The 23965-nt window shown below is 34.4% G+C and overlaps 1 protein-coding gene across 4 annotated transcripts in view; it reads left to right on the forward strand.

Annotated features, from left to right (window-relative positions):
• Positions 1 to 23965, forward strand: part of LOC118180194 (ketimine reductase mu-crystallin) — a 173442-nt gene that overhangs the window by 110681 nt on the left and 38796 nt on the right. For all 4 annotated transcript variants that reach the window (XR_015041728.1, XM_085819012.1, XM_085819013.1 and 1 more), the window contains exon 6: positions 1107 to 1228. Coding sequence is in view for 3 of the 4 variants with exons in the window: in XM_085819012.1 (XP_085675138.1) it covers positions 1107 to 1228 (122 nt within the window). In the remaining variant the exon portion in view is untranslated. The remainder of the gene's footprint in view (positions 1 to 1106; positions 1229 to 23965) is intronic.

A 23965-nucleotide genomic window follows, 5' to 3' on the forward strand; every position in this document is an offset into this window, starting at 1 on the left:
GAATTAGTCCCTCTGACACCCGCCATGTTTCTTATTGAGAAGAGAAATTCCAACGTTGAAGATCTTGATGAATTAAATTCTTCAAGTCTTAATAAGAGATTAAAGTATAGAACTAAATTGTTAAATGATCTGAGACACGATTTAGAAAAGAATACCTTAGTCAACTGATTCAAAAGCATAATGAAAAGCGATCTCGGGAACCTGTAGTAGGAGAAATAGTACTGATGGGGGTTGATAACAGAAAACGTTTTTTTTTTTTTTTTTGCCCTTAGCCCGAATTACAGAATTGATCCCTGGACATGATGGAAAGATTCGTATGGTTAAACTTAAGACCCGGCATGGAACAGTTGTACGACCAATACAACGCATCTTTCCTCTGGAGATACAGGCCAATGATAGAAACATAATTCCTGATAAGAAACTGGGTGCAGAGGAATCTGATTCTAGTGCTGGATGTACGTTAAAAAGGGGAATTGCACCTGATAATATGGTGATGCAACAATATTCCTCCTCTGGACGACTTGTGAAAGCTGCAAAAAAACTTGATCTTTTAAATAATGTTTGTTATGAGCTTGAGACTCAAGGGGGGGGAGGATGTTATGAAATGAACTGAAGTAATAACTGGCGCTAGACGCTGCTGTTCGTAACGTCAGCCTGCGTGCTGAGTGTTTGGTTTGCTTGTAGATGGAACGAAAGCTGATCTCGGAAGAGTGAGACTGTTTTGATGAAAATAAAGAATGGTTTATTAAGAATTTTTTGTCTTTATTCATAATGCACCCAGCCTCGGGTAGAGGCAGCCCGAAACTGAATGAACTGTTTTGAATATATTTGATTAATATATTTTCTGTGTTCTTCGCAACAGTAGTCGTAAAAACAAACAGAAATTTTAGATGATTAAAATTAAGAACCTTCTGCCGATTTTTGTCGAAATCAAGGCTTTTTAAGGATAAAAAATCGATTCTAAAAAACCTAAGGACTGTTAAGGACCGTACAAACCCTGTTTTAGGACATTTTTATATTTTAAAATTATGCACTTAAAACATAATTTTGTGAAATAATGTTTTAGAAATTAGTATTTGTTACTGAGAGAAAATGTTCTACTTCAGCTGTTGGGGCACCTGTTCCTGAATGGCAAGAACTGGAAAGTGACCTGATGTTATCATCTGTAATATATGTTGGCAGCAGAGAAGCAGCTCTTGCAGAATCTGGGGATATTATACAATCTAAGGTAAGTAAAAATTATGTTTTCTGTTACCAAACTAGTATAAATGATAAATTAATCTAGGGATATTAAAATAAGACTATTTATTTCTACAATCTGAGGCTATTTTACACTTCATAAGATTCTGAAGGAGGCAGGGAACCATCTGTAGGCTATGAATGTTGGTATAATTTTCTTTAGTTTTTTTTCTAATAATCATACTAAATGAATACATGGACCATTAATCTGATATTTTAGTTCCTTAAATGGTGGAAGAACATTGCCATAATGCCCTTCACTTCATAGCAAATAAATGAAAACGTCTTTTTATTTTTATTTGCCTTTTACAGTACTAAAAGATGCAAACTTTGTTGAAAAAAAAATAGGTATAGAGCTGTTAAATATGCTTTCCTTTTTAAATTAGCGGCTTAATTCCTAACTTTTTTATTCTCTTTCAAAGTTGATTTTTTAAAATTTTTGACATATTAACAGTTTAAGTAACGGCATCTTTTTCAGAGGCGTTTAGAAGTAATTAGAAGTGATTTTGAATTTTTTAACATAATTCGAATTTATAATATGGGTCACTGCAGACCCACTGTACTTACGAAATGAAATAAAACATTTATTAGAGATTTAATTTATAGTAAACTGAAACTAAACTAACAAATCTGAGTAAATTTGAATATAACTTTGTGGCACAAAAGTAACTACTGGCTTACGCTGCTGACTGCTAAAATTGTGAAGCATAAAAGGCAGAACATGTATTGCAAATGATTAGCATTTCATGGAATATGCACGTAACAGGCAAGAGTAGGGAAAGAAGTGTAAAACAGCAGATTAAAATATTGATTTTTCATTCAGAAATCATATTTACTCATTTTTTTATTGGATATTGTGCTATGCCTCATGCAAGAGAACGGAGCTCATATCATCATGTCTCAGATTTCAGTCATGAGAGAACTGTAGCCCACCGGAACTGCAGATAATTGTACCACATTATTCAACAGCTGCCAACTCTTACAGTTTTTCACCACATCACTCGGTCTCTCGGTAGATTACAAATTTCTCTGTTTTTTAATTTTTAGCCTTTACCAAGGAAGGTAAAGGTAATTTTTAGCCTTTACCTTTTGTTTTGCAGCAATAAATGAAATCTGTTAAATTATTGAAACCTAAACTGTGCAAATGTCAGCCCTCCGTCCCTAGTGATTTTTCAGTATAATTTTTGTATTATTAAAGTTTATTTGATCTGAATTGTCGTAATTTATTGTAGGCATCTGTAGAATTTTATATGAAGATTCAACCATGTTTAATCAGAAAATATTAATATTTAAATTCTGTTTACACTAATATATAGTGCGTTACTAAGTTTATCCACATAATATTATGTGCAATAAATATTTTATCTTTTGTCGCGTTTTATTTAAAAGTACTTTGATAAATTAAAGCTCTTCTTTTCTACTTAGGATTTTCGCAATATAAAAAAGGTGTAAGAAAATTTTAAAATAAAATTAGTCGAAGAACATAAATTTCAGACTATGTAATAATCAAACATACTCTACTATATATACTACTATTATTATTAATCAAATATACTATAAATAATACTCTGACCGTTTGTGTTGGATTAAGAAGATAGAAGCGAAAAGAGTGGATTTGAAGAATTTTGATGCTCTATGTAGATTTATTTTCATTCTTTTTTTATAAAACTACGGGAAAGAAACGCACCTTAAGGTCAGAAGAGAGAAATGGGATTCTACAAGAGCTATTGAGAAACTTTAAAAATGAAAGATCTAAGCGTAATATTATAGAGGCTATTGGTAAGAGACACGATGTGCCTGAGCCAAACGCTGCTGTGTATTGTCAACCTCCCAACAGCTCTGACTTTACATTTTGGATTCAAAATTCTTTAATGACATACAAACACAACACTAATAAGTTGCGCCCACCAAAATAGACTACCTATTCAAGTTGTTTATACCCTCTTTAGTGAGTGACATATCAAACATTGAAAGGTGCTTTTTTGACATTGCAGCAAGTCGTGGAATGCAGTATGTAGGTTGATGAGGAAAATAATTATAAATTGCCACACATGATAAACGCAGTGCTTCGATCTCAAAGCACCCTTCCGGAATTCAGTACTTGTGCAAGTCTAAATATAAGATTTACTTAAGCGTTTTATTTCCATGTTATGAAGTTGTTTAAAAAAATTCTTAAATGCAATAATTGGAACTTTAATCACGACTACACTATTCTATATATCATGGTTCCTGCTTATTTCACACCTTAATCTGATGTCTAATTTACGAGTTAACGAATGGAATATCCTTTGCAATGCTACACGCATGTGGCAAGGTTTTATGAGAGTCGAGCGATCAAAAGATGCGATATTTTCATACAGGAACAAAAGTCACATAGATCTTCGTAAGCTGTGCGGAGAATCTGTGTTTCAGAATAATTACAGCGGGTAAAAGCCTTCAATGAAGGACACCAAAGTATGGCAGACATGTCTCAGCTAGGCTCCCATAATGTTAGTTAAGAGGTAATGCGGGTTATTGGCATACTGCTGAAGATGGATCATTGCTAGGTAGTTTCTGTGTTAGCTTTAGAGACAGAATTATCACAATATTGTCCTTCATATTCTGAAGAAATGCTTAGACATAAGGAAAATTACATTACAATGAGTTTTACATCAGTTAACAAAAATGCACAAAATGGACATGCTGCTCAAGCCCACTTGGACTGCTACGAGTGCAAAGGAGAGGTTTTTTAAACTGTATTATTCATAATGCTGGATGGAAAATGGACCAAACCATTCGAAAAAAAAAAAAAAAAAAAAAAGCTAGGATGCTAATGGAACAAGTGGCATCATTACGAGTCACTGTGAAAATCAAAAGTTCATCAGAACCCCAGCAATGTAGAGTTTATGGTGATTTTTATATAAGCGGTGTTCAAATGAAAAGGTACGAAACGACACTATGGGCATAATTGAAGTCTTTATTCACAAAAAATCATCACAGCTATGAGCGCAACTATCCCACTGTATGAAGGATTACCTGTTCCCAGAATTCCTGTGGCTGTGAAAGGAGCCAGGCTCCACTGCGTCCTTCAATTCATCGTCCGAGTTGAAGCGCTTCTCTTTGAGATGTGTTTTTAGCGGGTCAAACACATGAAAATCGCAGGGCGACATGCCCGGGCGGATGCTCAAGCTGGTCCCACTTGAACTTTGCCATTACACTTTGTGTGACCTTGGAGCCGTGTGGACGCGCGTTATCATGGAGCAGAATCACTCCTGCCGTGAACAGCACAAGCCGTTTACTCTTGATGGACTTGCGTAGGTTACGGTGTGTCTCACAGTAAACGTCATTGTTAATGTTTTTTCCGGTATTCGAGGCATTCGATGAGTATCGGACCTCGGACGTCGAAAAATATGGTGAGTATCAACTTGCCTGCTAAGGGCACAGCTTTGAATTCTTTAGGGGGGATGACGACGTATGCTTCCATTGCATGCTGTTCCGCTTTGTCTCTGGCTCGAAGTGACGGCACCAGCTGTTGTCACCGGTGACAACCCGCTCCAGGAAAATGATATAAAAAGTCTTCATGATATAAAAAAAATAAAAATAAAAAGATGTATAACGTATTTCTCCCACCTTAGCATGCCTTTGTAGTGTAGTGATCAGCACGCTCGGTGCTTATTCGAGAGGCCCGGGTTCGAGTCTCGGCGAGGGCGTTGCTCATTTTTCATCTCTCCTGCTTCCGAAATAACCTAATGTCTCTACATGTGTTGCAATGCCATGCACAGTTCCTTTTGCGGTTCATTGAGCTTCTTCGGAACCCATTGCGCGCAGACCTTCCGGTAACCCAAACTGTCGTGCACAATTGTCCACACTGTTTTAATACTGGCCTCCACCGTCACTACCAACATTCGTATTGTGATACGCCGATCATTTCTCACCAGGTCGTTCACCTTGTCAATGAGTTTGGCTGTGATTACCTGACCTTTCTCCGGTTATCACTCAAACACTCCTAGTCTTCACGAAACCGACACTCCACTTTCTCACTGACTTCTCGGACACGCAGTCATCCGTCGATGAATATCAGCTGGTTTAACCCCTTCCACAGTCAGAAATCTGATAACATTTCGCTGCTCCTCAATCGTCTAATTTTGAAATGTCTCCTCACACGCACTGTCCCATCAGTTGGACGAAACACACAACTGCCTACAGCTGCAGTCGCACCAACGCGGTCACGCGTTCGCGCGTAAAACGTTAACCAATCAGGAGTGAATTCAGAGGCGGCATTTGCTGGATGGTCGGAGACCGCGTGAGTTGACTTAACTTCAACTTTTTGACGCGTCAGTTTCAGGCATCTCGCTTCAAAAGTCCAGTTTATACCATGGTTTTTAAATGATTGCACTTTCAAAAATTCTTCTTGATATTTTTTTAAATATTTTTATTTAAAAAAAAGTCAAATAAGCTCATTTTAATAAAAATTTCAGATAATAGTGAAAACAATGCATATGCTAATAGAATAAATAGCTTTATAAATAATTTAAAGGAAAATTCTCAAGTTTATTAGCAGTAATAAACCTTAATAATCAACCATAAATAATATATGGTTGATAATTTTTACAGAAAAATCTAAAGTAGTAGATTGTTGCGAGAAAATAGTGATGGATTTCGAAATCCCAGATTGTGAATTTTTCTTAAAATATATCTACATCATGTTGCGTTCCCAGGGCGCACTTGGATATTCCCAGTGATGGACCCTTGCCCTTACTGGATCTGATTTGAACTTAATACAATCGACACAGTTTCTCGAAACTTTTTCAATATCATGAACAATTCCCTTCCAAAAGACGTAGGATCTGGCGATTGCCTTCATTTTAACGATTCCTAAATGTCCTTGGTGTAACTCTTCGAGAATTTTAACTCGGAGTTTTTTCGGAACAACTACCCTCTGACCACTCATAATACAGTCATCTTGTAATGTGTACTCTGCTTCCCTACCTTTCAAACTTTCTCCAGATGTTAATTTCATATAAAGACTATTTAATTCTTCATCAGCTCGCGTTTCCCGAGCTATCTCCCTAGCTGTTACCGGAAGAGTTTCAATTTGGGAGAGTTGGAATATTTCAACATCATCCTTAAATCCTTAATGCTTAAATCTTCGGACTGAAGAGGCAGGCGCCACAGGTATATTACCGTGTTCCTTGGTATTTCGATACACAATATCAAACTGATTTGCCTGCAATATCAGTGCATAATGTAAAAGTCGGGTGGCTGTGAGATAGGAAGTCCTTTTTTCGATTTGAAAATAGCCACTAAAGGCTTATGATCTGTCACCAGAGAAAATCGTCTCCCCTTTAGATATAGATAAAACGTTTTGACAGCCCAAACAATTGACAGTGCTTCTTTATCGATTTGGGCATATTTCTGCTCTGTGTTAGTCAGTGTCCTCGATGCGAATGCTATAGGCCTTTCTGTTCCGTCAGAGAAAACATGCTAGAGCACTGCCCCAAGATCTACTGAAGATGCACCAGTAGCTAGCATCAACGGTAATGTGGGATCGTAATGCATTAAAACTCTGTCTGAACAAATTTCCTTTTTTATTTTTTCAAAAGCGATTTGGCAGTTTTTTGACTAACTCCATTTAACATCTTTTTTGGTTAAATTGTTTAAGGGATGTGCCAAAGTTGCCAAATTAGGGCAAAATTTGGCATAAAAATTCACTAATCCCAAAAAGCTTTTGATGTCTTGGACGCCTTTCGGCGTAGGGAATTAGCAATTGACGAAATCTTTTCATCCGTTTTATGCAATCCATCGGCATCAATTTTATGCCCTAAAAATTTAATCTCATTTTGAAAAAAATTACTTTTAGTTAAGTTTAATTTTAGGCCGTGCTCCTTGCATTTTTTGAAAAATATTTCCAATGCTTTTAAATGAGACTGATCATCCGGTCCTGTCACTCGAGCATCATCCATAAAAATTTTAATTCCTTCGATCTCCTGAAATAATCCCTCAACATAGCGCTGCCAAATAGCTGGGGCAGCATTTAATCCGTACATTAAGCGTTTACAAATATACAACCTCTTATGCGTGTTTATTGTTAATAATCGTTGACTCTCCGGATGCACCGTAGATAAGCATGACTGAAATCAAGTTTGTAAAAATGTTTACCTCCATTAAGGCATGAAACTATTTCATCGAGTTTTGGTAATGGATGCTGTAGCACATCCCAATTAGAATTAAGAGTCACAGAATAATCAGCACAAAGCCTAATGGAACTATCAGATTTAACAATTGGCACAACTGGTGTTGCCCATTCTGAAGTCTTAACCCTCTCAATGATACCTTCTTTCTCAAGCCGATCAGTTTCTGATTCAACTCTATTTTTTAATGCGAAAGGTACCGGTCGTGACCTACAAAATATTGGTTGAGTATTAGGTTTCAAATTTAGTTTTACTTCTTGATTGTTAATTTCACCTAATTTACCGTCCAAAATTCCCTTATACTCCTCAAGCAATTTTTTTAAATTCAATTCACTAGAAGTTTTCAATGTTTTGATGGCATTCCAATCGAGATTGATTATATACAGCCATTCTCGGCCGAAGATTGTGTCCTAATTTTCCTTCACAATGTATAAATTCAAAACTAATTTTTGACTTTGGTATTCAACTTTAACAGGAACATATCCTAAAGGTACCAACCACCTTATCACCCCTGTAAGTTTTAAAAACTAAATTTGTAGGCTGAATCTTTTTATTAGAATTTTTTTTAAATTTATTTATAGACATTACCGAAACTGTTCCACCAGTATCAATTTCCATCCTAATTGGTTTGTTTTCAATTTTAACTTGAACCATTCTTGGCGGTCTTTTCGGCTCTTCCTCTCTTAACATGTGCGTTCTGGAGCTAAATCCATAGATGGGGACCTCATTTTTCGAATCATAATCATGATTTGCCTCAACTTTCTTTTGTTGAACCTGTAGGTTTTTCCTAGACAAATAACACGCCTTTTCGATATGTCCAATTTTTTTACAAAAGCGGCATTCACTTGTTGCAAATCTACAGTTGTTTTTATTGTGATCTGCTCCTAAGCAACGCGAACAAGTTTAATTTTTACGTTTATTATTCTTAGCAACAAAGTTTTGTTTTCGCGGTTTGGACTCATTTTTCTTGGTTTTAAGTACTTTCAGTTCTACAGAATTTCCTATAATCTCATGTGCACCCTTAACCGCCTTTTCCATCGCCAAGGCTATCTTTAATGTTTTCTCTAAATCTATATCTTCTTCCTGAAATAATCGATCTAAGATGTTACGATCTCGTAGACCGCTAACGAAAACATCCCTTCAATGTATTTAGCATATCCTCTTTATATTCACAAGGAATCGCTAACGAGCGTAATTCAGTGACATAACTACTAATTGATTCCTCCGCATGCTGTTTTCTATTAATAAACATGTGCCGACTAGGTATTATTAAAGCTTTAGGATTTAAATGATTCTTAAGAACCTTTTCTAGTTCAGTAAAATGTTTATCTGAGGGATTATCCGGAGAGAGTAACTTTTTCAACAAATTGTACAATTTCGCATTCAAGCTTGAGATCAGAACTTTCCCACGCTTTGCCTCTGGAACATTTTGAATGTCCAAAAAAGCCTCAAATCGTTCTATGAACGAATCAAAATTTTCTACCGTTTCTACCGTATCAAAATTTTCTACCGTAATCACATGAGATTATACCGTCAAAAGAAACAAAAATTTTGTCTTGTTTATGTTCCAATTTCTCTTGCAAATTTTGTCTTGTTTATGTTCCAATTTCTCTTGCAATGCGACCATCAAAGCTTCATTCTGCTTTATTAATTCTTCAATTAACTTCTCCATCCTTTCAAAATAAAAATCAAATAACTTTCCTACCTTTTGCAGTTTTCGGGGAATCCCCTAATCCAAGTTTCGGTTGCTACTACTTACGCATGTAACCGAGTGCGCCGAGTCGGGAACGATTCTCTTCTCATCCCATCCTCGTCGCCAACTGTTGTGTCTAGCAGTGTGGGTTCAGTGAAGTGCATGACGCAACCAAAACAGACTAGTTCATGGCACAAACATTTATTTCTAACTAACTCATAAGACAGCAGCGAAGCGCTATTTACGCAGTTACAATACATTCTCTTCTACTCTCGTTCACAGAGGTTCTCAGGTATAAGAGTACTGATACTCTCGAAATCCGATGCTGCACATCAGTTTAAGGTTGCTTTTGTTGCCTAGTGGATAAAGCTTCCGAGCTAAAGATTTTGGATTCAAGCGTCACCAGGAGTGGTGTTGTAATGGAGTTCGTATTTTTAAAATAATATTTACAGAAAATATTATCACTAGTTTCAGAGTAGCGCAGATGCTTCTTCAGTTTCCTGGAGGTGAAGTGAGAAAAGCACGCTTACCCGCAAGATACCTTAGCGCGGCGGTAACAAGTTCAAGTAAAAAATTCAGCTTCACGATTTTTTTGAAAGGGGGATGACAAGAAGCTTGCATTTATTTCTCATTTCATTTCATTCATCATTCATATGAATCTAATTTTCGCTCGGCATTGCGTGCATTATCCTTCTTTTGACAACGAAGCTTTGCTATAATTCATTAGAAGATTTGATTCTATTTCGGCTGACACGAGACTAGGAAATGTGATATAAGTATAAAGTTGCTGTTTCATCTAATTAAAAAATTAAAGTTGTTGTTTCATCTAATTAAAAAATTTAACGAGTGATGTAACAGACCTATTTAAGGGTAATTGAACTATTTTATTCACGCCATGAACTCATGAACTGTAACCGAACTATTTTATTTAAACGCCATCTCGTGGCGATATGAAAAAACGTAAGTCGACCTCCAGCCGCCATGATGATAGCTTACTATGTTATGTTATTCTCAATGTTTGATGTTCCATTTGGTATATGTTTCATTTTTATGTATATTTCTTTTGTTTGTAACCGTTCTTGTGTGCTCTGTTAATAAATCCTTTTAAAGCTAGCCGGCATTAGTGTCTATTGAGGAACGGCTACATCACATTGGCGCCCAATTAAATTTGAATCCAAAATGGCGCAACAAAATGTTTAGAATTTCTGTTTGGCTTTAACAAGCTCTTACTCCCGAATTTAACTTTTAGTTGCTGGAGATCGGCTCAGTTTCTTTTCAGGTGTGGACTACTGGTCAAATATTCTGGAAACCAATTCTGGAATTAAAATTGTCATACCGTGCTGCTAGCACATCGAATCATCAACTGGACAATTTCAACGGAAAAGATAAGTTTCGTTTACATTATCGTTTAATCTGAGTTTAAAGTTCTTTTAAACTGATTATTTATTATAAGCTGCTTCTTAAAGCAAATGTAAATTCTTTACTGAAATCTCATTTATTGATACTACATAAGAGTATTAAACGAAAGCAAACAGCTTTCTGTTAACCAAACGTTATTTCTTGAATTGTAATTTGTTATTTTAAAATGTTAATTCGCATAGTAAATTAATTTGTGAATAATATTGTTTCACTGAATACATGTTTTGATGTTAAAGTTTGAATATATTCATGGACGTTGTTCATTAGAATTTATTAGTTTCGCTTCTGCATACAGCAGCAGATGTTTTCCCCCCCGCGGAAATGTTTAGACTAGCGATGATTTATGATGTGTTTACGTCAAATCTTTTATTATTTTTATTTCCTTTGAGTGCTGTTGTTCCTTATTAAATGTTTTATTCTACATAAAATAAAATATTCTACTTGTTGATTTATCTTTCGACGAACATTTTGAGAAGATGATTATAGTATAAAACTTTAAGAAAATACGATTGTTTTCCTTTAATGAATGCATGTCTTAAAAAAATATTTCTTGAAGCGAAAGAAAATAATTATGAATAAAATCGAATGACTGTTTAAATAAAGTAAAAGAGTTACTAAGTGTGTGTTGCTTAATCAGCTTAATATTTTGTTAAGATTAAGATTTCGAAGAATTCAGCTTAAATATAAAAGCTTATGGTAAGACATTTATGTATGTTTTGTATGTTTTGCTAACTAGTAAACAATTTTTGAGCAATTTATTATATGTTATTTTCTTGATACAAGTTGAATTTATGAGGGCATTTTATGATATTTTTACGACTTCGAAATAATAAACTTTGTGAGTATTATTGTTTACATTTATAAATACTGTTTAATAGTGGTATATAAATGTACGAGTAACATTGTTTACATTCATACATGCTGTTTAATAGGGGTATATACATTTTACTTAAAGGTATAATTATTAATTCTAAAATACTGTATTGTGAATAAAATCGAAATAACAACAAATTCAACTTCATCTTTACCCTCCCCCCTGACCTCTCATATAATTATGGCTTACCTTGCCAAAGCACGAAAAGAGGATTTAAAAACTCTCGCTGCAGAACTGGGTTTCACTGTAAACGACACTATGCGAGTAATAGATCTTAAAGATCTTATTGTCAATTCTGACACTTATGATGAGGCTTTTACCAGGAATCTTCTGGAAACTTTAATCAAAACTAGACAACAAAAACAACGTGAAAGCAACGATCTAGAGACACGTCAAAGAAAAGAACAAGAACTTTTATTAGAATTGGAACGTTTAAAATTAAACCTGGCAGCTGCTAGTTCAAACCCTAACTATGCCGCCTTTGCTTCAAATGCAGCTATTGGAACAAATATTCAACACCTAATCCCTAAATTTACAGGAACTTCTGACATTGCAACCTACCTGCAAATTTTTGAAAGACAATGTGAGAAAGTTAATATAAAACAAATAGATTACATCACTCATCTCCTACCTCTTCTGCCTATAGACATTTCGCAAATTATTTTAAGAGAACCAAAAGACAAATTAGAAGGTTATTCTTACATCAAGAAGATTCTGCTACAAAGATTCAAATTAAATGCTGAATCATTTAGAATTAAACTTACTACACACCAAAAACACCCTGGGTCTTTATGGAAAGATTTTACTTACGAATTAAACAATTATCTCGAAGAGTGGCTTCATAGTCTCGATGTTACAGACTTTGAATCACTGAAAGACTTGGTCCTGACGGATCAGCTTAAAAGAAGAGTCAGTAGTGACGTTAAGGAGCATTTTATTGATACTTGGGGAAAAATAAAGAGTTCATCTGAATTAGTACAGAAATTGGATGATTATGAAGCTGTACGTGTTAAAAATACGAACTATAAAACTCAGCTTCCTGCCAGGCGAAACTATTCTTACAAACCGACTAATCCATCCAAACACAAAGTAGAAAATCGAACAAGTGACATACAGGAAACTCATAAAACCTTTTCAAATCGTGTTCAGCAACAAACAGAGGAAAAGCGACCTCCTTTAACATGCTATGGGTGCGGAAAAACTGGTTTTATCAAGTCTAAATGTTCAGACTGTAACCCCCCAAAGAGTTCAAATTCATCAAATTTTGGCACTATCCAAATCCGATCCTGTTTATCTTCCACTCGGACTGCTGTATTTCCAATTAGTATTGGTGGTGTTTCCGGTACAGCTTTCGCCGACAGTGGTGCTAGTCACTCAATTGCAAGTGAATCCCTCTATCATATTCTGCAAAAACAAGATGCAGTATTTGAAAAGACAACACTACAGGTGTCTTTCGCTGATGGTTTGGTATCTGAAAAAGAGGTACTTCGCACCGAACAAATCATTCTTCTCGAAGGCAGAGAGTTCAAAACTCCGCTCCTTGTGTTGCCTGATGCCAAAAATAACTCGATTCTGTTAGGAACTGACTTTCTTCAAAAAGCTAAAATTGTTTTAAATCTTGCTGAAAATAAGTGGAACTTTTCTGATGAACCTCGAAGAAAATATAGCTTCGTGAAACCTCATCAATCCCAAGTACTGGAAGAAACCCCAGTTGTTGTAAACAACTGCCAACTACGAGAAAATGAAGGACAACAATTAACTACAGCCCAACGGCTTGCAACTGATGCATTGCTTAACAAATATCACACTGTCTTCAAAGTAGGGGGAGAAGCCACTCCATTCATTGAACACCATATTAACACAAGAAACAGCCCCCCTGTTTCAGTCCCTCCATATCGGATGAGCCCAAGTAAGAAAGAACTGTTGAAAAAGGAACTTGATTCCCTTCTGAAAACAAGGTATCATAAAAGAATGTGAAAGCCCCTATGCCTCTCCTGTGGTTCTGATTCCCAAGGCAAATGGAAAAGTACGGTTATGCATTGATTATCGTAACCTAAATGCTCAAACCGTTCCAGACATTTATCCTTTACCACGTATAGATGATTTGTTGAGTGAAGCAAAACCGACACCTTATATGTCAACTATTGATTTGAGATCCGGTTATCATCAGGTGAGAGTAGCTGAAGAAGATCAAAATAAGACTGCTTTTGTTTGCCCTTTTGGTACATATAAATTTACCCGAATGCCCTTCGGATTGAGAAACGCTCCTGCCACTTTTTCTAGATTGATAGATAGGTTCCGTTCTGGACTTAATAAGGTGTTTGCTTTGACATATTTAGATGATATTATCGTGCTGTCATCTAGCTTCGAAAAGCACCTTTCTGACTTAGAACAAGTTTTCCAACGTCTATCGTTATTCAAGCTCAATGCTAATCGTGAGAAGTGCCACTTCTGTTGTGAAAAAGTGAAATATTTAGGGCATTACATTACTAAGCATGGTATAGCTGTTGATCCACACAAGACTGCTGCCATTGCAGACATGCCATCGCCGAAAACTGTTAAGCAAGTGCAATCGTTCGTACAAACGTGTTCCTGGTATCGTCGATATATTCCAAATTTTTCTCAAATAGCCAAACCGTTAACGGATTTAACAAAGAAGAAAGCGCTGTGGAAGTGGGAAGCACAACAAGAAAATGCTTTCCAAGAGCTGAAATCCAAATTAATTAGCCCGCCGATTCTTAAGCAAGCTGATGGAACGAAGCCTTTTATCATTCGCACAGATGCTAGCAATGTAGCCATTGGAGCAGTGTTGCTACAAGGGGAGAAAAATGAAGAACACCCTATAGAATATGCCAGCCGCTTGCTGACTGCATCAGAACGAAACTATTCCACCATAGAAAAAGAAGCCTTAGCAGTAGTATGGGCACTCAACAAATTTAGAGGATATGTTGAAAGCCAGTCTATCACAATCACCTCTGACCACCAACCATTGAAATGGCTGATGTCTTTAAAGTCACCAACTGGTAGGCTCGCAAGATGGGCCTTACAAATCCAATCCTACAATCTGACTATCAATTACATTCCTGGACGATTGAACTTTATTGCTGATCTATTGTCTCGTCCTATTTGTGAACACTCAAGTACAGATTCTTGTCAAGTATGTGCTGTCTCTGTCGAAATCCCTACTATTAGCCCTGCAGAATTAAGACAATCACAGCTAGAAGATGATGATCTTCGGAAGATCATCGAAACTTTTGAGAGTCCAGAGAAAGAAGCAGACTGTGCAACTTGGACTGGAAGAGGCTACGTTATGAACAGAGGAGTTTTGTACCGATACTCCCCTGATTCAGAAGAGGAAGAAGCTCAACTAGTTATACCTCAAAAAAGAAAAGCAGAAATCTTGAAAGAATATCATGATTCGCCAACGGCCGGTCACTATGGATCTGAAGGAACATTTTATCGAATAGCAAAAAGATACTACTGGGTTGGAATGAGAAAGGATATAGCAGAATATGTCAAAAGCTGTCTCGAATGCTGTCGTTATAAAGCCACTAATCAAAAGCCATCTGGTTTACTTTAAACTCCAGTCTATGCTCAACGTTTTGAAACCTTGTCAATTGATCTTTTCGGTCCCCTTCCTGAAACACCGTCTGGTGAAAAATGGATTTTTATTGTGCAGGACTGTGCTACGAAGTGGACAGAACTATTTGCTTTAAAGGAAGCCACGGCCAGAGAATGTGCCACTATTCTTTTGGAGGAAGTTGCCCTTCGATTTGGGTTACCCAGGAAAATAATAAGTGATAATGGTACACAGTTTACTAGTGCTGTTATGCAACAACTATGCTATATCTTGAACATTGATCAAAGTCTTACTCCTGTCTATCACCCACAATCTAACCCAGTTGAAAGGAAGAATAGAGATCTGAAACCACGTTTAGCAATACTTGTTGGTAACGACCATCAGTCATGGAAGGATAAACTGCCATTAATAAGGTTTGCTTTGAATACAGCCAAATGTGATTCAACTGGACATTCTGCTGCTTTTCTTCAATTTGCACGCGAGTTACGAACCTTAGATGATGTAAAGCATGATATAAAAGCCGTAATTGAGAACGATAATTTTGTTCCCGAAATTACTCCATATTTGAAACGTTTTGCAAGAAATGTACAACAGGTACGAGAAAGAGTCGAAATGCATCAAGATAAGCAGAAACGATATGCTGACAAAAAACGAAGAGAAACGCCGAAATTCGTTCCTGGAGATAAAGTTTGGGTCACCCTCCATCCAATCAGCAAAGGTCCACTGAAGAAAACTGCTAAATTCATGCCGAAGAGAGATGGTCCTTATGTGATAGTGACTACAAGATCTCCAACCACTTATGATATTGCCGATCCTCATGAACCAGACAAAATTCTCGGCAAGTATCATGTTTCAGCCTTGAATCCATATCAAGATCGAAATAAGTTTCAAAACACAGCTCGTGTAACTCCAGTGGTTCCCTTAAAGAAAAGAGGACGCCCGAAACGTGTAATACCACCTGAATCTGCACCTGTTGCACAAGGTGCTGGTGACGCTAAATTTCCTGCTTGTCAAACTGGAGCCCATTCATCTGATTCTCCGCCCGCTGCACAAAGTAGACAAAGGTCAGTTCCTGACTTCTTGCCGAGACGTCTACGAAGTCAGAGGGGGAGGATGTAACAGACCTATTTAAGGGTAATTGAACTATTTTATTCACGCCATGAACTCATGAACTGTAACCGAACTATTTTATTTAAACGCCATCTCGTGGCGATATGAAAAAACGTAAGTCGACCTCCAGCCGCCATGATGATAGCTTACTATGTTATGTTATTCTCAATGTTTGATGTTCCATTTGGTATATGTTTCATTTTTATGTATATTTCTTTTGTTTGTAACCGTTCTTGTGTGCTCTGTTAATAAATCCTTTTAAAGCTAGCCGGCATTAGTGTCTATTGAGGAACGGCTACATCACAGTTCTGAATTTTAAACGAGTGGTGACGAGTAAACTATTCGTTTTAAAAAATTAAGAAAACTGTTATTTATACAAAAAAGAAGTTCGCCAGTATGTAGCTGATTTTATGTAATATTTCTACGCACTTTAAAGGCTTCATGTTTGTTTTTCTTAACATTCATGATTTTCGAAAGGTCTAATCATCATGATAATTTTTCATTAATTTAAAAAACTTTTGCATGAGCATTAGCAAATTTGCTAATTGCGGAATTCAATTTTTAACGCAAGTGTTATATAAAATGTAGTTACTTCAATGAGTTTTAGATAAAAGTGACCCTATAAAATAAACTTTTAGATTGTGCCTCTTCATTAATATATGAATGACTAATTGAAATAATTACGGTTACATTTAAGATTAAAATTATGTATATAAGGCCGAAACTAAAATATTAAAAAAAATTGCTGTTGTTTATTAACTTAACTGCTTTTTTTTAAGTGTGATATTTAATTTAGTAATGCTGTAAATCCTACATATATTTAAACAAAATATACTTTTTTATTGCATTATTTAAATCAATTAAGGGAAGTTTATTTAAGAAAGCATTTAAGGGAAGTTTAAAACATGCAAAAACATTTATGGTATTCTAAACCATGAAAAATTTACTCTCCAAAATCGAATAGGATTTTTTAATTATCATTCAACAAAATTCATAAATAAATTAAATTAGATATATACAGCGTTTGATATATACAACGATCCTTTTCTGAGATATCCTATTCCTATCTTCCAAATGATTCTTTTCTGCGATATTCTGACAAAAATCAGTATTCTGCTTTTGAATAAATAGTTCAATGAGGGCTAGAATCAAATTAATGAGGTGTCATGCGAAAGTAATTAAAAGAAATTTCGCTTCGTTCAAGTGCATTTCTTCTATTAAATTATTTGCATCTTCTTGTTTCAGTCATCTTTCATATATTAATATAAACCACTGCATTCTACTTCTCTTACACAAAGCAAAAAGTAAAATCAGTTTTACTAGAGTAGAAATTAAATTAATTTTAATTAAAAAATGTAATCGTAAAAAGTCGAAATACCACACAAAAATCTCACGTTTTTTTTCCCAAGTTTCTGATATGAAGCGGCATCTAGTGCGAGCATATGACAACTTTTAAAGCGAAAGTTGCCGCGCTGGTGTAAACTGACGTACGCGGAAAGCGTTTTATTCCGCGTTTCCGCTTTTCGCCCCAACGGACCAGTGCAGCTTACTTCTCTTTCCTGCGTCCCATCCACGCCGAACCCTACATTCTTCTCCTAGATGTCCCACTGCATTATCGGAAAGCGGCATATTCAAATTTCAACCGGTTTGGTTGTTATGACGTTTCATTTGAACACTTTTATAACTGTTCTTATTATAACTGTGTTTTAACAGGACTTAGAAGAGAAGGGCTAGAGCTTTTCCCTCTGAAGCAGAAAGTGAGAAGTGATGACATAGTCATGCTGACACTGAGTGCGCAGATGCAATTCACAGCTTGAAAATTAGCGTTTTTGAACCAGAGTTTGAAATGAGCTGTGTGAAAGATAGCTATAATTTGGAAGAGACAATGTTACTGCTTTATGCATTTTAGACTGAACCATTAAAAAATTTAATAATACTTACTCAATTTTAAAATAATAGATAAAATGTGCTACTCTTTTAACATAAAGTTCCGTGGTCTGAGAGAATTTTTATACTGCTTCTAAGATAACTATAATAGCAGCTATTTAAATTTACTCAAAAAACAATTTTACATTGACATAGTTTTAAACATATATGACATATATGGCAACATTTCTGCTAACCTACGTTTGATTTTTTGCCTAATTGTAAATTTTACATTGTTACAATTCTCTTCCGATTCAATATAATAATAGATATTTTTTAAATAATTTTGTAATTTATACTTATATTACAATTAAATAAATGTATGTAAGATTGTTACCTTAATTCTGACAAAATAGCTTTACTCAGAGTACCTAATACAGTTATTTAATTTTTCAAAAGTGTGAGTAAACGAAGCAAGTCTTTTTATGCCAATTACTTTGATATTTTATACTATTATATTTTACCTAGAATGCTAATCAGCACAAAATCTAATCAATAATTAGTTATAAAGGATACAAAAAGAATAACTTTAACAAGTACTTAACAAAATTAGTGTGTTAAATACTTGTTATTCTTGTTGGTACTATTTTGGTACTATTCATAATACCGAAGATATTATCGATTAACTCACAGAAGTCAGATACTTTTTGATTTCCTGTGGGGTGGAGTATACCTTTTCCAGTACTTTTCGAAAATAATGTTTTCTCTGGAGCGACTTTTTGTCTCTCGTTTCCCTTGACCATTAAATAATTCGGCTTTAGTTTGTGACACAATTTGATTTCTTCTCAATCTCTATTTAAAACCTCTTTAATAATATCAAAATTTAAAACAGTTCCATCTTCTAAAACAAATCCTTTATCTAAAACGTGGCTTCTCAGTAATTTGAGGCAGAGCGCGAAATGAGACCTCTGATTAAAACAAACTGCACATTTTGAAAAGAACCGAGAGTTTGGTCCAGTTTAGAGTCATAGCAGAGTTGTCAATCTATATGCATTTCGTCGAAACTGAGAACGCATATTTTTTCTACAGAATACAAATATTCGCCTCTTTCCTTCTTTAGAGTAAGAACATCACTTTGAATTCTTGGACTACACTGAAATTTAGCGCACCATTTCTTTAATTTGCTAATACTAGGTAAAGATATTCCAATTTTTTCTTAATTTTTTTTTCTTTTCAAAAATCATAGGTTTAAGATGACAGAGCTCTTATAACAATGCAACGTGAAATATCTTCACTAGTCCACCAGATTTTTTTCTTCTTTTTCAGTAATACATTAATCTGCGTCTTCATAAAAATAGGCTTTAGACATTTTTTCAAATTCTCCGATTTATGCTTCCCCCCCCCCCAAATTTCGCTATTTGAGATTTTAATTTCTGATACCAATTTTTGTCCAGATGTCGTGCACCTTCTTTGCCGCTGAACAAACATTCTAAAATTTTTTTTCTCTACTTTTTCAATACTTTAATACAATTTTCTAAAGATATTATTTTATTCTTCAAATTATCAATGCATTCTTGTTTATCCTTAAACTTAGGGCATTCAGGAATATCTACATTTTCATTTGTGAGTTTTATTTCAAAATCATTAAAATTTTATTTATATTGTCATCATCAATTTCGATTTATTATTGTCATCATCAATTTCGATTTATTATTGTCATCATAATTTACTTTCGGCACAGCATTCCATTTCAACAGTTTCTTTTTGTGGCTATCCAAACAAGCGATTTTTCATATCATCTTCATAAACACTGCATAGAAAATGTTCGCTGCAGATTTTTCCGCTCTTCACATTAATAGAATTTTGTCTTTGACATTTGTGTATCCATTCTTTCGTAAAAAGCAAAATCTCATTTGGATCCTTTGGTCCCATGAAATAAAATATCTCATCCTTTCGTACTTCTGTAAGTGCTACGACACGTTACTACAGCGCAAAAAGACATATTACGTAAACGGTACTTTACAATATAGAATTTAAAATAAAAACTGACTAAAATTACATATATATAAATTATTTTAAATATATACATTAATAGAAAACAGATATATATATGATTAAAATTAATTTGGGATATGTAACCTCTAGAAAATCGTCTCTCAGCTGAATGAAGAAGCTACAGTTTTAAAAGCGGGAAATCAGAACAGGTGGTCGGCGAGGAGGCGAACAAAGAAATGAGATAGCCCTTTCTATTTATCCCTGGTGTTTTAATATATAATAGAATCACATGGACAGACTGTAAATGTGTAGCATTACTGTTCATTTTGCAAATATAAACTGCGACAAAATTTATGAAAACAGCGATAATACTTTCTGCAGAACTGTACTTGGCATATGTACTACTTGCATTACATGTGCCCAGGTACAGTGCGGAAAAAAAGGGGGTGCGGGACAGTTCCTATATCTCATGGAGGTAGGAAAGGTTACTTCCTACCTCCATGCTCTATCTCCCGTTCTACTAGGCCGATTGACAAAATTCAAATTGCGTTCTTCATGTCTCGAAAGCGCGACTTAGGATATATATTAGATTTATATATAGCATTATTCTAACATAGGTATTTTGACACAAAATCAGACTTTTTCTGAAATAACATACCAATTTTTTTTTTTTTTTTTTTTTTTTTTTACATATTTTGATTCTACGACTCAAATTATGCCAGACTGCCAAGTTTTGTAAAAATCGTACGAGCAGTTTTTAAAAAATTGACTCTCGAAATTTTAGCTCCTCAATGTTAATTGAGTTTGACATACGTATATTTATTAATATCTCTTTTTATTCAACTTCTTTGATTCTTCCTTTCACATTTCGAAATTTAGGTTCATTCCCAATAAAATTCAGCCATTTTTGTGTTTTATTTTTAAAATTTCTATTTTTAAATAATTTTTATAAATTTTTCGAAAAAAATTTAGAATTATAACCTATAAATTTTTTACCATCATCTTAAAGCAGGTGTAGTTCTAAGCATACCTGCAAATAATTAGAGTTTTATATACAAAATTTTCTAAGATATACACGAATTTGCATATATTCGCGTTTTGAAATTTGGCATCTTTTTTTGAGCGATAATAATGCCAAATGCGGTTTATGAATTTTGCCACAGCTATTTTTAACCTTAAATTTCAAATAAATTTTTAAGGAGAATTAATTATATGAATTTTTTTCCCTCAATGATGCGTAATAAATATTTATCAATACTATATGAAAAGCTATTATTTTTTTGAATTACAGATGATATTATTCAAATTTTAAACTTTTTTTTAAATTTCTTTCTTCCTTTTTTTACTTGCTTGTACAAAGTAAAAATCTGATGTGTACACCACATGACTTCCTTGTACGGAATATTAAATTATATGCATTTTTCTTGCATTTCATTTAAACTTATTGGATTGAATGAAATCTACTTCGCCGACAGCGCATAAACCACAATAGAATAAATGCATTCTTTAAAATTCACTCTAGTATTTGTTTACCATAGCGACACTCTGGCGCTAGATTCACTTAAAAATTATTACTGTAACTAAATTTGTATTACTGTCAGTTTGCGCGCAGTGCTTCAGTACAAATTTTAAATTTTCGGAAAATGCAGTTAGTTTTTTCTTTATAAAACAAATTCTTATACACTATTAAGTAAAATAAATCAAGAAAGATAATCAGCTATGTATAAAGATGACACACTGAAAATTTCATATATGTATGACAAAAACAATTTGACTTATTAAAACTCGAAAATCAGTTAAAATTCTCACTTTTTGTGTTGCGCAAAAGTGATGACTCCCCTTCAGTATTATATTTCGTTCATATTGTAGGGTTTATATTTATTTTAACTAACATTTATTTTAAGTTTAAACTATCTTTCCTGTCAAGCCTTACTTTCCCCTGGAACTGCCGATGCATGCCAGAGTATGTAAATTTTAGTAGAACGCGCAAGGATTCAAATTATCAGCGGAAGTATTCAGAGTTAAATAGAATGGAAACGAGTTCGAGGTGTGCTGTTCTTACTTCACGAGCGCGGAGGTAGTTAGCCAGAAATTGAAGAACCCCGCGTTTCGGCCTGTGTGCTTGCCTCGGAGAATTGTTAATCGTTCAACGTGATATTCAAAGTTTGCTGAATTAGCAGCGTTATTGTAAAACGCGGTGAGGTTAGTTACGTTTAGAGAGCCTCGTAGTTAGAGTCTTGTTATTATTTCTTTTCAGGTTCTTAATTTTTTTTTTTTTTTTTTTTTTTTTTTTTTACCGCCGGGTCGGCGTAGTTTGTGAGCGTCAAGAGCACGCAACTGTAATTTCTTAAGTTGAATAAAAAGGGACTTAGACCCTTAGCAAGACTCTGTCTATTTTCCAGTTTCAACAGTCACCTCTTGGTTGCGTGCAGGTTGGAGGCGTGCAACTCTACAATATTATAACTCATAATGCACAAAATTTATATCATTTAAAGAATAAAATTATCTAATCGTTGCCACATGTTCTATTCAAATACTATAATAAAGCTAGAATGATGTATAAAAGAAATTAAGCAAACAAAACAAAAAAGAAACAGTTTTTCACAGACGATTGAGTATTTCTCATTTAATTAATTCAGTTCTCTCTTAGCGAGAAGGCAAAAATACATAAAAACTCAAAATATCTATATTAAAAATTACGAAGTAAATCTTAAACACTTATTTCCTCGAAAAAATTCCAGAAATAATTAAGCATGATTTAATTGGCAATAATAAATGAACGCGTTATCTTTGTTGTTGCGAAGCTAAGTTTCTCTAGATTGGCAACAAATCCACTAGTCTCCTGTTTCAAATGTAAACATCAATGGCCACCATAAAAAAAAGACTTAACGGCACTTAGACAACTTTAAAATTGTTGATAAGTCTACTAGCACACTAGGCCTATCTGCCTAAGGGAGCGATGCCTTTGTGGAGGTCTTTCTAAGGGAAACCAGCTGGCATACATGTTACACATGAGAAAAACCATGAAAACGGTCATGCAACCAGTCCGTTGCCGAGATTCGAACCCCGGAGTGAACTACCTGTGTTCAGCGACTTTACCGCTCGGCTGTTTGTGGGCCTTTATGAAATGGAAGGCGATATATTTATTTAAAATGAATGTTAGAAATACCATGATGTTTCGAAAAGTTGGATGCTTTTTAATATACTTGCAGAATTCCTGAAGAAAAAGAGCAAGCCATTAAGAAGAAAAAATAAATTTTTGCATAAAATTTAGTATTTTTTTAAAAATTTAAAGCTTTTTTAATCTTATGATATTTGATTCCTGCGATTTCAAAAATGAAATATTTGACTAAAATATGAATAGCATTTTGAGAAACTAAATGTAGAATGATAATATTGTGTAAAGCAATGGGCACAATGATAAAACTGTTTAAAGCAGTGTATACAAGTCATTCTAAGTTAAAATGTCGGTTATACATCTCTCTTATTTATGTATCTTTTCTGAATGGAACATTCAAAGGCGTGTTTAACTGTGCTTTACTGTATTTTCTCTTTTAGTATATGCAGTTTTCAAATACATCACAGTCTGGGGTCTCTATTCTTTCGAAATAAATGCAATTCAAATAAATAAAATCAAATTCCGGAAGATTTATTTTAAGAAATATATTTAAAATGCTCAGTTCGAATGAATAAATAGAAAATTTTAAAACAATTATCTGAAGAGACAATGCAACACAAACAATTAAAATAATAGTCTAAAAGTTTTAAATATTACCTAAAAAGAAAAAAATTTGAAAAAAAAAATAATAATAATAAATAAAGGATGCACCTTTATTTGAACCAGGCAGTTCGAATGAGTAAATAGAAATTTTTAAAACAGTTATTTGAAAGAAACTATGGAACATAAACAATTAAAATGAAATTCGAAAAAGAAAAAAAAACTGCTTAAAATTAATAACAATTATAATTTAAAAACATTATTTGAAAGAAGGAACGATTATGTCTTTTTTTCCTCTTAC

The sequence above is a fragment of the Stegodyphus dumicola genome, chromosome 6, assembly GCF_044657685.1.
Source record: "Stegodyphus dumicola isolate Sdum_Otavi_A_Nest chromosome 6, ASM4465768v1".
NCBI lineage: Eukaryota > Metazoa > Arthropoda > Arachnida > Araneae > Eresidae > Stegodyphus > Stegodyphus dumicola.